Source organism: Artibeus jamaicensis, unplaced genomic scaffold, assembly GCF_021234435.1.
Source record: "Artibeus jamaicensis isolate MK-2021 breed Jamaican fruit bat unplaced genomic scaffold, CSHL_Jam_final contig_3152, whole genome shotgun sequence".
Lineage (NCBI taxonomy): Eukaryota > Metazoa > Chordata > Mammalia > Chiroptera > Phyllostomidae > Artibeus > Artibeus jamaicensis.
Window position 1 is genome coordinate 835800 of NW_026521729.1, and position 13661 is coordinate 849460.

At 55.8% G+C, this 13661-nt stretch overlaps 1 protein-coding gene across 2 annotated transcripts; it reads left to right on the forward strand.

The window, feature by feature from the left end:
- Window positions 1-879: 879 nt before the first annotated feature.
- Window positions 880-12965, forward strand: SLC38A7 (solute carrier family 38 member 7). Of its 2 annotated transcripts, XM_037141446.2 has the most exons (12): window positions 880-897; window positions 1418-1634; window positions 2787-3164; window positions 3804-4002; window positions 4241-4385; window positions 5257-5355; window positions 5979-6036; window positions 6253-6367; window positions 7377-7524; window positions 8007-8206; window positions 9004-9058; window positions 11048-12965. In XM_037141446.2, exons 3-12 carry the CDS (start codon window positions 2895-2897, stop codon window positions 11148-11150), a joined length of 1392 nt encoding a protein of 463 aa, XP_036997341.2. In that variant the 5' UTR covers window positions 880-897; window positions 1418-1634; window positions 2787-2894; the 3' UTR covers window positions 11151-12965. The 2 variants fall into 2 exon arrangements, with proteins under 2 accessions (XP_036997341.2, XP_036997340.2); XM_037141445.2 differs by lacking the exon at window positions 880-897 and having other exon boundaries at window positions 912-1634.
- Window positions 12966-13661: the final 696 nt, after the last annotated feature.

Consider the following 13661-nt stretch of genomic DNA (forward strand, 5'->3'; position numbering starts at 1 on the left):
ACAAGAATCAAAGAGTGAGTGCATAAATAAGGGGAACAAATCGATGTTCCTCTCTCACTCACTCTCTTGTCAATAGAAAAAAAATCTTAAGAATATTATAAGTCATATACACGATGTGGGATTTGTATCCAGAATATATAAAGAATATACTTAAAGAATAAAAAGAAATATAAACCAATTAATAACTGGAAAAAGTATCTGAATAGACATTTCTCCAGAGGAGACACACAGATGGGCAATAAGCCCATGAAAAGATGCTTACATCATTAGTCGTCAGGGAAATGCAAACCAAAACCACAATCAGAATCCCTTCACACCCACGAGGGCAGCTGTAATTAAAAAGACAATGAATAACAAGGGTTAGCAAGGATGTGGAGAAATTGGAACTTTCATTCAGTGTTGATAGCAATGTACAGTGGTGGAGATGTGCTGGAAAACAGTCCAGCCATTCTCAACCAGTTAGACATAGGGTTACCATTTGACCCAGCTATTCCACTTCTACATGTATAAATACCCAAGATGAATGGAAACACCCATCCACACAAAAACCTGTACGTGAATGTTCATACTGGCATTATTCACAATGGCCAAAAAGGGGAACCAACCCAAGTGTCCAATCAACTGATGCATAAATAAAATGTGGATATCCACACCACTTTTAAAGTATCAACTTTATGATTAAATGCATAAAGTTTTAAAAAGCTAGTGTGCTTTTTAAACCTGCAAACAACTCAGATGTCCTTCAACACGTGTTCACTTACACAAACTAGTACATACAACCCGTGGGATACTGACTTCGAAACTACAACTCCCAGCATGCCCCGCGGCCCTCGCTAGACCCAGTGATCAGGTGACCTCTGTTCACGTGTCTTCGCAGCCGGCTGGGACACCCCGTGGGTAGGTGGCAGGAGGTTGAAGCGGTGGAGGGTGGAAACTCTAGGACCCCGGGTACCCAGATCCCCGACCGCAACAGAGCCCTGCCCGCCCCCTGCAGGGGGCTCCGAAGCCCGGCGTTCTTGGTCGCACGCCTGGCGTCGGTTGGTCGGTCTCTGCCCGGTCTCCACCCTGTCCTAGGCCCGGATCGATTTGCGGAGCCCTTCCCCAGTTTACCCCAAAGCAGCCCACTCTTCTCACTACAGGCCTGGGGGTCGTCGCCTGTGCGCCGGTGCACCCTGGTCCACATCCCAATATGGCCCACCCCTCATATTTCTGGGATCTAGCCCCAGGCTGGAGTGGGAGCGGGCTCCAGTTGGGATCTGAGGGGCCTACTGCAGTGATTACAGCTCTGACCTGAGCACGCAGGCAGCAGGCTTCTAGTTCTGGCTCTGCCAACCACCTACTGTGCGTTAGTCTAGCGTCTTTCCCTCCCTGGGTCTGTTCACCTAACTGATCTGGTGCTCCCTTCTGTGACTTAGAGGCAGCACAGCTCAGTTCCCTTAACTTTGCTGGCCAGTGCAGAAACAGCTCAAACTCTTCACTCTGCTGACAGCACATTTTAAGTAAAGCCTTGAAGGAAGAAAAAAAAAAAAAGAAGGAAAGAAAAAGGAACTTGAGACCAGAGAGAGAAGTGAAGAGAATCAGATCCCACATCTTTGCAGAGATCCTCCACCATAGCGGGTCTGGTGGACGAGCAGGTAAGCTGGGGACAATGGAGCCGAGTAATGTGGTGGGAGGGGAAGCCCAGAGCTCGTACAGTTCTATGTCTGAGATGCAAGCAGGGTGCTAAGGAGGAGGTCTCACTGCTCTGGGAGCGAGAACTTTGTAGGGCTCTCTCTGGAGCAGTGCTGGAAGCCTGAGAGCTCACGACTCTTCCTCCGCTCCTCACTGCTTTGATTTTCTGGCTGACTTCCTGCAGGGTGGCCGTTGCATAAGAGGAAACCCTGTGGCTCCTGGCTGATGTGTCTGGAGTTGCAGCCCACAGAGAGATGGCCTCCTGAGCTGGTCCCTTGGTTGCATGTGTGGTGACCATTGCCTCAGAGCATCGGAACACTCCTTTTCCCCCACTCGTGTGCACCCTTCCCCGCTTTTGTAAGACCTTTGTCAGGAGGAGCAAGGAGAAGCGTCTGACTACCCAGAGGTCCTCCTTTGTCATTCTGAACCCTCAGGGTGTTGAAGGCATCAGAGAGGATGACTCTGTAGTTCAGCGGTCCCCAACCTTTTTTGGCACCAGGGACCAGTTTCATGGAAGACAGTTTTTCCAAGGACGGGCAGGGGTCAGGGAGGAGAAAAGGAGGTGGAGTTCAGGCGGTAACGTGAGCAAAGCTCACCTCCTGCTCACCTCCTGCTCTGGGGCCCAGTGTCTAACAGGCCACCGACTGCGGCCTGGGGACTTTGAAAGCTGTGCAGAACTTAGACTCTAGGCTGGAGGGAGGTGCACTGGGCTATAATACATTGAAATGCCCTTGGTTCTAAGTGAGGGCTGCTCTTGGACCCTGTGGTGTGGAAACAGGCTGGGAAGGCAGACGGATCTGTATCCAAATCCTGCTCTGCAACTTGCTAATGTGTAACCCTGGGTCATCAACTCAGTCTCTTCCAAACTTGATGGCCACTGTCATAAGGATGGAATGAGATATGCCCATGCTACTCCTGCCCCATACATGGCCTCTCTCTAGCAGGACTTGCCCCGGACCTATTTCTGTCTCTGCCACCCCCACTGTGGCACCCAATGCAGTGCTCTGCACAGAGGTGCACATGGGCTTGAATCCTGGCCATCTGCTCTTGGGAAAGTTCTTTCGCCTCTCCGTGCCTGCCTGGGGGTAACAATAATACCTGCCTTTCCTGTCTAGGCTGAGACAAACCAGCACCCACAAGCCTCCTAGGAGAACAGCTCTGAACAGACGATGTGGTCGTGAGGGAGACTCTGCAGGCCCTGCAGAAAGAGGGCTCTCAGGGCCATGGCCCAGGTCAGCATCAACAGTGACCTTGGCGAGTGGGGCTTCAGCACGGATGCTGGGGAGCGGGCCCGCCTGCTGCAGAGTCCCTGTGTGGACTCGGACCCTACGGGTGAGGCGGAGGCCTCTCCTGAAAGTCTGAGCAGAGGTGCCACATCCACATTCGGGGCCATCTTCATTGTCGTCAATGCCTGCCTGGGTGCAGGATTGCTCAACTTCCCAGCAGCCTTCAGCACTGCCGGGGGCGTGGCAGCTGGCATCACCCTGCAGATGGTGAGTGTGCAGGCCCAGGGGGCAGAGATGCAGTTCAGCCGATGGATCTGGCCTCTTGGCCCCTAAGGGAAGGCTTTGGATCGGGGATGCTCAGAGCTGCTCCTCTCCCCACCCTCACAGGGCAGACATACTGATCTATTCCCTCATTCATTCCTCTGAGCCCAAGTGAGGCTTCAAAAGCCTTCCCAGGCAATCAGGGAAGTTGACATCAATTGCATATAGTCTCCTGGTTATGTTTAAGAAGTAGCCCCTTATCTTTTAGAACTACGTGAAATGCTGATGAAATGATAGGGGAACTTGGTTTTTTTTCTTCAAAATAATCCAGAGTGGGAAAAGGAACAGATGAAACCAGATTGGCCACAAATTGATCATTTTTGAAGCTGAGCAATGAGGACATGGGGGGCCCTGATATCCTTCTGTCTACTTTGGTGTGTGTTTGAAACGTTCCACAGAGCTGCTTTTGTTTCTACAGAAAATCTTAAGGCGGCAGCCTCCAGTAATCCATTAAAATTGCCCGACAAGAGGAGGCTTATTTTCCACCCCAGCTTTGATCACTGGCCCGGTAAATGCTGAGCAGGGCCCGGCTGCCCTTTGCTGCCAGGCCTTTCCCACACCCTCTCGCCCCGCCCCCGCCCGCAGGGCATGCTGGTTTTCATCATCAGTGGCCTCGTCATCCTGGCCTACTGCTCCCAGGCCAGCAACGAGCGGACCTACCAGGAGGTGGTGTGGGCTGTGTGTGGCAAGGTGACGGGCGTGCTGTGTGAGGTGTCCATTGCCGTCTATACCTTCGGCACCTGCATCACCTTTCTCATCATCATTGGGGACCAGCAGGACAAAAGTGAGGTTCTCTCAGTAGCTACCTCCCCTCTCCCCCTGGGCCCCTAGGGATCTTGGGGGTGGAGGAAAAGGGCGAGGCACACCTGCCCAAGGCCTGGCCTGGGCCTGGCATTCCCCTGGGAGCCCTCCCTCCTGGCTGCTGGGCCCCTGAGGCAGATGAAGGCCCTGAGGCCCAGCAGAGCCAAGGACCTTGCCCTATAGCGACCTGGCATGACACCCCCTCCTTCCTCCCTCTACAGTCATAGCTGTGCTGGCAAAGGAGCCTGAGGGGGCCGACAGCAGCCCCTGGTACACGGACCGCAAGTTCACCATCAGCCTCACTGCCTTCCTCTTCATCCTGCCCCTTTCCATCCCCAGGGAGATTGGCTTCCAGAAATATGCCAGGTTCGGAGGCCCCTCCCCAACCTGAGCAAGACAGGGGCTCTGATTGCAGGAAGCTGGAGACCCAAGGGCTGCTGGGGTGCCCTGTCCCCCATGCCACCACGCTCTCTGGGGCGGCACAGGAGGGCAAGGCAGGGCTTGCAACATGAGACCTCCTTTTCTGTCAGCAGCAAGGGAAACAGTGGCCCTACGCATCCGTGGCATAGTCAGTTCCAATGTCCTTGTCACAGAAAGGACAGGTGACAGTCGGGCGTGTGGAGTGTGAAGGCAGCCACCCGGCCTGGGCCTTGGCTTGCCCAGAGAGGATGGGGGTTTTGATCAGTTGGGGTGGTCGGCCTGGCAGCATCTTCCACGCAGCTTGTTATGACAGGAGGGGACTGGCTTCCTGGCTCAGGGTCTGCAAAACTTTCCCATCATCCCTAACTGACAAGGTCGCACTCAGCTGTCTCCAAGGTCCCCTGTGATGTTAACATTCCAGTATTTGTACCTTCAACCCTTTTACCTCTGGCATCTCCTAGTTGGAGAGACGGGCTTACAGACCTGCTTGCAGCCCTGGCCAAGTGGGGGCCCCTCGGACTGAAGTGGGAGACGTGCTCTGAAGCCCAGGCCTGCAGGCCATGGAGCTGAGCCAGCGCACTTCCCAGTGGTCACAAATGTCAGTCTGGCCCCTGTTGGCATCCAGCTCCCTCCTAGCCTTGGCTGGTTTCTCCAAAACTTACTTCTCATGCATTTCTTGAGTCTTTGCTCAAAACAGTCTCCCGATTTGTTCAGTAGACACTTGTCACCAGAGCTGAGGGTAGATGCCCCTGGGGTGGAATCAGAGAAAGGGCAGCTGGGGCTGGGAGGGGGAAGTTCAGTTCACTCCTCCCGGCAGCTTCCTGAGCGTCGTGGGCACCTGGTATGTCACTGCCATCGTCATCATCAAATACATCTGGCCAGATAAAGAGATGACCCCAGGGGACATCCTGACCAGGTGGGTGAGGGCTCCAGGGAAACACCAGTTGGAGAATCTGCTACCTGGGCCCCAGAAGGTTCCCGGTCAAACATCCAAAGGCCACCCAGCTGCTCCTCTCAAGGCTGTTTAGCTCAGCAGGGCTTGACTCACTGGTCACTGCAGGGAGGAGGCAGGAGGTCCCGGCCTCTTCTCACTGAAGGGAAGAGTGGGAACCATGGGTGGGGAGGCTTCACCACTAACATCCAACCGCTGAGCCAGCAGGAGACCGGGCCACAGGCTGCCGGTGCACACTTTTCCAGCTTGTAATCATTATAATTTTTGTGTCTTCCACATGAGGATGACCCTGTTTTGTCATTTTAAAGGTTTCCTTTTTTTGATAGGAGCAAACTAAAACAGCAAAAGCCCCAGGGTAGGAGCCAGACATTCTGGATTTGGGTCCCGGGAGGGCCTCCCAGAGCCCCAGTTCACAGGCCTGTGAAGTGGAGGCGTGGCCTCTCCCCATTCCCAGGCGGCTGTGGGTTGAATGTGCAGAGTGCTCGTTGGTGGAGGCCGTGGTGGGCTGAATGAGGAGCAAGCGCGTGGGGGTGGTGGGTGGCTGTGTGGGGCCCCCAGGTAGCAGACTCTCCTGTCCTTACCCATAGGCCAGCTTCCTGGATGGCCGTGTTCAATGCCATGCCCACCATCTGCTTTGGATTCCAGGTGCCAGTTGCCAGGTCCCTGTTGTCCCCTTAGCTCAACTCCCCACCCTGGGATGGAGCCCACATTACAGGCATAATGGGGGTCTTGGGAGGAAGGACGCAGTGGGGACCCCAGGACTTGCCTTTTGTCCCTATGGCCTTTGTCCCCAAGAGACCTCTCTCTGGAAACGGGGGCGAGGCCACGCCGCCACGGTAACGGTGCCCTGCGCCCTGACAGTGCCACGTGAGCAGTGTGCCCATCTTCAACAGCATGCGGCAGCCCGAGCTGAAGACGTGGGGCGGGGTGGTGACGGCCGCCATGGCCATCGCCCTCGCTGTGTACACGGGCACAGGTGAGCGCTCCCTCTGCGGCCGGGCTCGGGGCGCTCCCGCTTCTCCTCTTTGTTCCCAGGCCCTCTGGCCCAGCTTTCCTGGGGACCGCCCTGCACTCTCAGCATGCCATACCCTTCTGTCTGCATTGGCTTGAACTTGGGCGACCCTGGGCTCCCCCTCCACCCCGCCGCCCGCCCGCCCCGTATGATCATCCACTGGCTCAGCAGCTCTCTGAGGCTGTTCTCAGCAAGGGGCCCTGGAGGTGGGTGGGGGGGGGCCTGGCCCTGCCCTCCTGGACCTGATAGTCTAGGGAGAAAGGTGGTGGTTCAAGAGAAACTTGGGAGTCAGGGAGGACTCAGTAGTGGGGGCCACAGTGACTGTGAGACCGGGAAGATGTGAGTGAGACTGTTTGGGGGGGTGACATTGGGGATGGTTCACAGAAGGCTTCTCCCCAAGGGGGTCGCATTGGGGGAGGCCCTGGTAATGGGAAGGAGTCAGGATCTGCAGAGCTGGAGGAAGAACACTCCAGGCAGAGGAACCGGAAACACCCGGTGCCTGAGGCGGGGGCAGGAGAGAGGCCTCTGTGGCTGGGGCGGGTGACAGGGCCAGGTCCTGCTGGGCCTTGAGGGCTCCTGGGGCCGGAGCGCAAGCACCCTCAGAATGAGTGCCAGTGAAAGTTGGCTGTGGGTCCGTGTGGGTCTGGCTGGGACAGGGGACCCAGACTTGGAGTCCCAGAGAGCGGCCCAGCTTAGCCGTTCACCAGCGGTTCGGGGCCAGCCCCCTTCTCCCTCTGAAGTCACAGGCAGGAGCAGGAGAGGCAACTAGAGACGAGTCCCCGCTCTCCTGGGGCTCGTGTTCTGGTTGGAGAAACAGATGATAGACAAGTTTTAAAAAGAGAATTCAGAGAGACGGGCTGCGAAGGAAATGACAGGTTGCTGTGCTGGTCCCTGGGGGAGGGGTCATTGTGGACGGTCCTTCCCCTTCCCCTCCCAGGGTGGCCCTCGCCCAGCCCTTTCTCCCCACCCTCAGGTGTCTGTGGTTTCCTGACCTTCGGAGCCTCTGTGGACCCCGACGTGCTCCTGTCCTATCCTTCCAATGACGTGGCTGTGGCCGTGGCCCGCGCCTTCATCATCCTGAGCGTGCTCACCTCCTACTCCATCCTGCACTTCTGTGGCCGGTGAGCCCCTCCGCACCCCAGTAGGGCCCTCCCTCGGCCCCTGAAAGTCCTCTGGCCTTGCATGGAACCCCTGTTATTGGAGGAACTGCAGCCCATAGGAAAGAGTCGGTGCCCAGCACAGCCCTTTCAGCACCCCCAGCTGCGGCTTGAGGTCCCCAAACATTCTGTGAGTCCTCCGAGACCCTGCAGTCCAGATCCCCTTCTGAACACCTTCTGGGGGTCCCAGACCCTTCCTTTACAGCAGAAGGATAGAATCAGTCCCCACTGGTGATCCCACCCTGGGCCAGCGGGGCACTAAGCCCTCCACATTCACTCTCTCGTCCACGCCTCATGGAGGCAGCCTGAGCAGATTGCTGCTTTGCCTGCTTTACAGAGCAGGGGACAGGCTCACCCAGCATCTACACAGTCAGGGATCTGGGCCCGAAAGCAGATGCGAGGGCAGTTGGCAGGCGTGCCTCTGAGCCCACCGTGTGCTGGCGCAGGGCGGTGGTTGAAGGCCTCTGGCTGCGCTACCAGGGGGTGCCCGTGGAGGAGGACGTGGGCCGGGAGCGGCGGCGGCGAGTGCTGCAGACGCTGGTCTGGTTCCTGCTCACCCTGCTGCTCGCGCTCTTCATCCCCGACATCGGCAAGGTCATCTCCATCATCGGGGGCCTGGCCGCTTGCTTCATCTTCGTCTTCCCAGGTGCGGACCCCCGGCACCCCCACAGCACTGACGCCCTCCTGGCCTCAGCTCCGCACTCACGTGTCCCCTGCCAGGGAGGAGCCACCAGCATTTGCTGTCATGCACCACAGGCTCTGAGCTAAACCCTGTCCGGGCATCATCTGAAAAGAAGATGTTCTCTCCATTTTATTGACAAGGAGATGTGAGGTTCGGGGGTATAATACTTGTCTAGCTGTTAACAAACTGAGCTAATGAGTAATAGCCTTTCCAACCCCAAGTCTGTCCGGATCCACAGCCTGTACCTTTAGTCCTCCATTCAAGTATCTATTGCTCCGTGGCGATCAGGGATCTGGCTGGTTCAGTCCCCAGGGGGCAGTGGGATCTGGTTCCCTGATGTAGAAGCCGGGACACCTGAATGTCAGTCACAGGTTCTCCACCAGACCTCTGGGATATTTTCCCATCTGCTCAGCCATGACTTCTACCTGTACCCAGCTTATTTCTATTTGGAAGACCACCTTGAAAGCCCTTGCCACTTGGCTTGGAGCAAGGGGGCCACGTCCGCTCAGCAGTGCACTGGGAAGGGCCCGGGGTGTGCTGTTCCTTTAGCTCTGAGTCTTGCATGCTGTACCTGGCAGATGCCAACCTCTGGTGGGAGAGCAGATGCCAGGCCTCCAGCTGGGTGTGGGGAGCGGAGATGGCATGTCTGGAAGAGCAAATGGGCCTTTCTCCATCCACCACCACTGTCTCTTGGTAAGGGAGGAGGCTGGGCCAGAGGTGGGGAGCCCCTCCAAGCTCTCGGGCTGCCTCTTCTCTTCCAGGGCTGTGCCTCATTCAAGCGAAACTCTCTGAGATGGAGGAAGTCAAGCCAGCCAGGTAAAGCAAGGCCCCCACCCTTGGTTCCCTCCAGGGAGGTGCACAATCAGGAGACGGTCTTGGGGGGCCTTAAAATCACAGGGGTCGGGAGACTTGCACACTTTAAAAACCGTGAGTTTTAAAAACTATCTGAAATGGGTAACGTGCTCGTTGTAACCATGCGACCACTCCTAGAGCACTTTGGAGAAAGAAGCAGAGGTCCCTCCTCCCCCACAGCCCCGGGGCCACCCTCCTCCGTCTCCGTCCCCAGCTGCTCGTCACCAGCAGGGCCTGTGCCCTTGTGGACCGTCCTGCACACGTGTGCCTGTGTGTGTGCTCAGAGCTGTGCATATGTGTGCCTACGTGTGCACAGCCACGTGGCATTTGGGGTTTTTCTTTAATGTCTTTATGCCAGACACATTTTTCTGCCATTTGCTCTTTTTTTTTTCTCACCACTTCCAAGATAGAGTGACCTCTATGTCAGCCCAGGAAGACCTACTCCTTTCTTTTTTAATGGCTGCAGAATATTCTGTTGCATGAATGTGAATGTGTCCTGAGTGTGAACACTCTTATATGTACACACCTTGGCACACCTGTTGGAAGATCTTGGTAGGGTTGATTCTTAGAAGGAAATTGTGACATCACGAGGCATGCTCATTTTCATTGTGGCTCGTGGGCTCGGCCTGCCCCCCACAGAGGCCAGAGTCCCAGCAGCAGTGCATGTTCCCCACACCCTTGCCTGCAATGGGCATGACCACCTTTTCAATCCCTGCCTACATGGATGGACGTAAAGCATGACATTGTCTTAATTTGCACATTGTCATGAATATCGAGAGGTTGGGAACAGGTTGCGTGCTTCTTAAACATTACTGCGCAAGTAATGTTCATCACAGAAAGCCGAAAAAGGGAGGGAGGTGGGTTTGGAGGGGTGGCAGGGGCAAGGGAGAAAATACAGACAAAGACAACTGTAATTGAACAACAATAAAATAATTTAAATTTAAAAAAATAGGAAAGGCCCTGGCTGGTGTAGCTCAGTGGATTGAGTGCGGGCCTGCAAACCAAAGGATCACAGTTTGATTCCCAGTCAGGGCACATGCCTGGGTTGCAGGCTAGTTCCCAGCAGGGGATGCACGAGAGGCAACCATACATTGATATTTCTCTCCCTCTCTCCTTCCCTTCCCCTCTAAAGATAAATAAGTAAAATCTTAAAAAAAGAAAACCTAAAAAGAACACAGATAAGTCTAAGGAAGACAATACAAATCACCCTTAATCTCAATACCTGGTTATAACCCTGTTGCTGTTTTTGATTCAGACACTTGATTCAAACCTGCATACACTTTACATACATCATAACCTTGTTACTTTTGGTGCACACATTTACATTTTCAGTACATTTGCAGATGTCTGTTTTTAATTTTTTTAATGATGGCTCACACTGCACGTGACCTGCTTTTTTCCCAAACATCTTTCCATCAGGAGACATGCCATCTGATCCTGGTCCCGCCCTCAGTTTGCTGTGACCAGTCGATCCCGTTGGGTCTTGGCCTTACCCTTGTGTGGATTAGGGGTCATACACCTGGCAGCATACACCTTTGTGTGAAAAGTTCTTCAGCAGGTCACTGGGTCGATTCCCAGTCAGGGCACATGCCTGGGTTGCAGGCCAGGTCCCCAGTGCAGGGTGTGTGAGAGGCAGCCACACACTGATGTTTCTCCCCCTCTCTTTCTCCCTCCCTTCCCCTATAGATAGGTAGATAGACAGATGATAGATAGATAGATAGATAGATAGATAGATAGATAGATAGATAGATAGATAGATAGATAGATAGAAAAAAGGAAGGTCCTTGAGCAGTAGGAAGTGCTCAGCCCACAGGAGAAGTGGTTTAAGTGGTTATGGTAATTAACTGGTGTGTGGTGGTGGGTGTGTGTGTGTGTGTGTGTGTGTGTGTGTGTGAGTCTGCAGAGTCACAGATGGGTTGACTGACCAGGTCTCTCTCTCCCTCTGCCCAACAGCTGGTGGGTGCTGGTCGCTTACGGCGTCCTCTTGGTCACCCTGGGAGCCTTCATCTTCGGCCAGACCACAGCCAACGCCATCTTTGTAGACCTGTTGGCATAACCATGGCCTCCCAAGGACCACGTGGCCTTTGTCCTTGCGCCCGGGAACCCCTCTCTTTCAGCTGCAGGACCAGCTGACTGGCATCATTGCCCTCTGCTGGTGGCGTGGCCTCTGGATGTCCTTTTCCAGCAGCGGATCTGGGCTGAAGTCAGGCACCGCCCGCGCCTCTGGACAGTTCCACTCAGCTCCCTTCCTGCCCCCTGTCCTGGCAGTGCCATGGATGGTGGCACAGTGTCACAGAGGAACCCTGCCCCTGGCTCTGGACTTCTCCATGCCTGGAACCCACAGGCGCAGACGGTCAACAGGCCTCCGGAGAAAGACTCCAGCCTGACTGTGCTCTGGAGGAGGGTGGGCAGAGGGCCCCGGTCCTCCGCGGAGCAGCGTATCCCGAGGGGGCCCTGTGCTCCTTCCCACCAGGACTCAGCGCCTGCTGCAGTCCGTCAGCAGAGCAGGCAGCAGTGGCTTCCTCCGGGGTCTGGCAGCGTCCGCAGGTAGCACTGGATTCACACAGATGCATGGAGACAGACAGAGTCCGTGCCTGGGCCACTCCCTCCTGGGCCCACAGTGAACCTACAGCCCCCTTTCTGTGGGCACTGGACATTCCCCAAGGCTTTGGGGCCTCACCCAGGGTCTTTCCCCAGACCTGAGGGTCCAGGCACCCTTCCCCTTCTACACCCCCAGACACACCAAGTCTTATGTTTACAAACGGTGCCAGCCCGGCTCAGCCAGGGGCCAGGAGCCGTCCCATGCCACGGTGCTGTGAGTACCCCTCCTCAGCTTCCCCTAGAACAGAGTCTCTCAGATTCCAGGGGCCCCTCTTTACAGAGGTTCAAACGGGTGGTGGAGAAGGCTGGGAGCCTTTCAGACCTGTGCAGGCCAGGCTGGTCAGGATCAAGGTGAGCCTGTCTGGCATCTGCTCCCTCAGTGATTGCTTCTCTCTGCCCTCCCACCAACCCCAGCACCGCAGCCCAGAAACAAGCAAGGCAGCTGATTGGTCAGTGACTGAGCAACACTGAGAGCAGTTTCTCCAGCCTGGATGTTTCCCTTTCCTTCTGGATCTTGTCTGCTCCTTCCCCCGCAGCCCATTTTTTTTAAGTCACTCAATCTCTGGCTCACTGAGTATTGGGGGGTGGGCTGCCAAACCCTCTAGTCCACTTCTTCAGCTCCGCAGATACCCCAGGCCCCGTCTTGGTGGCCTGGCAGTCACAGTGGTGAGGTCACACCTGGATTGTGCCCCAGGGAGGATGAGAAGGGACACTGTTCTCCTATTCTGTATTCTTATTTTGAACACATGGGGCACCCCAGCCCACACCAGGCGCCAGCTGAGGCGTCCTCTGCCTGGAACACGCAGCGTTTCCCTGGCCCCTCTTACAAAACCTCTGTACTGGGGCAGGGGTTGGGGGGCTCAGCCCGGTCCCCCAGCCCTCAGGACAGTCAGATGTAAGAAGCAGAGGCTGGCTGGAGGCCGGATTTTGCTCAGTCCCCAGACTGGGTGGCCTGCCTTTCCTCACGTCCTCGCCCTGGGGCCAGAGCCACTCTGCTGCTTTCTCTCGGTATGCTGTACCTCTCCAGGGCCTGCCAGCACCGTCCCGACGAGGATGGCTGCCCGGCCTCCTGATGCTGGATTTCGGGGGTGGAGGGAGTGAGGGAGTCGTTGCACAGACCCAGCCCGTCAGGAAAGGGGGCTGGAATTCAGCCTCAGCCCCAACTCAGGAGCCCCCTACCCTTCCTGCCAGGGCATTTTACTGTTTCTTGTCTATGGTCCAAGGAAGATGGTAAATAAAAAGGGGCTCGTGCTGCTGAGCTGTGTGGCCTGTGTCGTGCTGGGGACAGAGTCCAGGCCACTGCTGACAGGAGGAAGACATGCTGGGCAGGAAGGGGGCAAGGCCTTCGAGCTTTTTTGTCTGTAACCCCTGTCTCGGGAATGGGCACCACCATGTTCTCTTTACCAAGCTGGAAACCTCCATGTGGTTCTTGTCTTCATGGCCCACCGGCCCTTCCCCACCCACTGGGGATTCGGCCTCAGTCCCCGGCCTGTCTCTGCCCCGGCTCCGGCCCTCACCTCATCTTCCCTGCACTTCTGTGGCCTCAGACTGCTCCCCCCCCCCCATGCTGCATGTCGGACCTCAACTCTTCGGGGAGCTTCAGCCTCCTGTGCATCCATCCCTACTTTTTCGGAGGCGTGTGGAGCCCATCACTGTGCTCAGTGCTGGCAAGAAGGCATTCAGCAAAGCAGACACCAGTTCTACACTCAGTCTACTGGGGACAACTGATGCTAAGCAAATGCTCACACAAGTATACACTTGCAAGTTGTGATACGGGCCAAGAAGGAAACATACAGAATGTCCTATTTGGGCCTGGAGTTTGGGGAGTCAGGGAGGACTTCCTGGAGGAAGTAACATTTGAGCTGGCCCCTAAATGATGAATAGGAATGACGTGAAAAGAGGTAGGGAGACCTTTCCAGGCCACAGGAACTGCACGTGCAAAAGCCCTGTCGTAGGAGGTGCATGG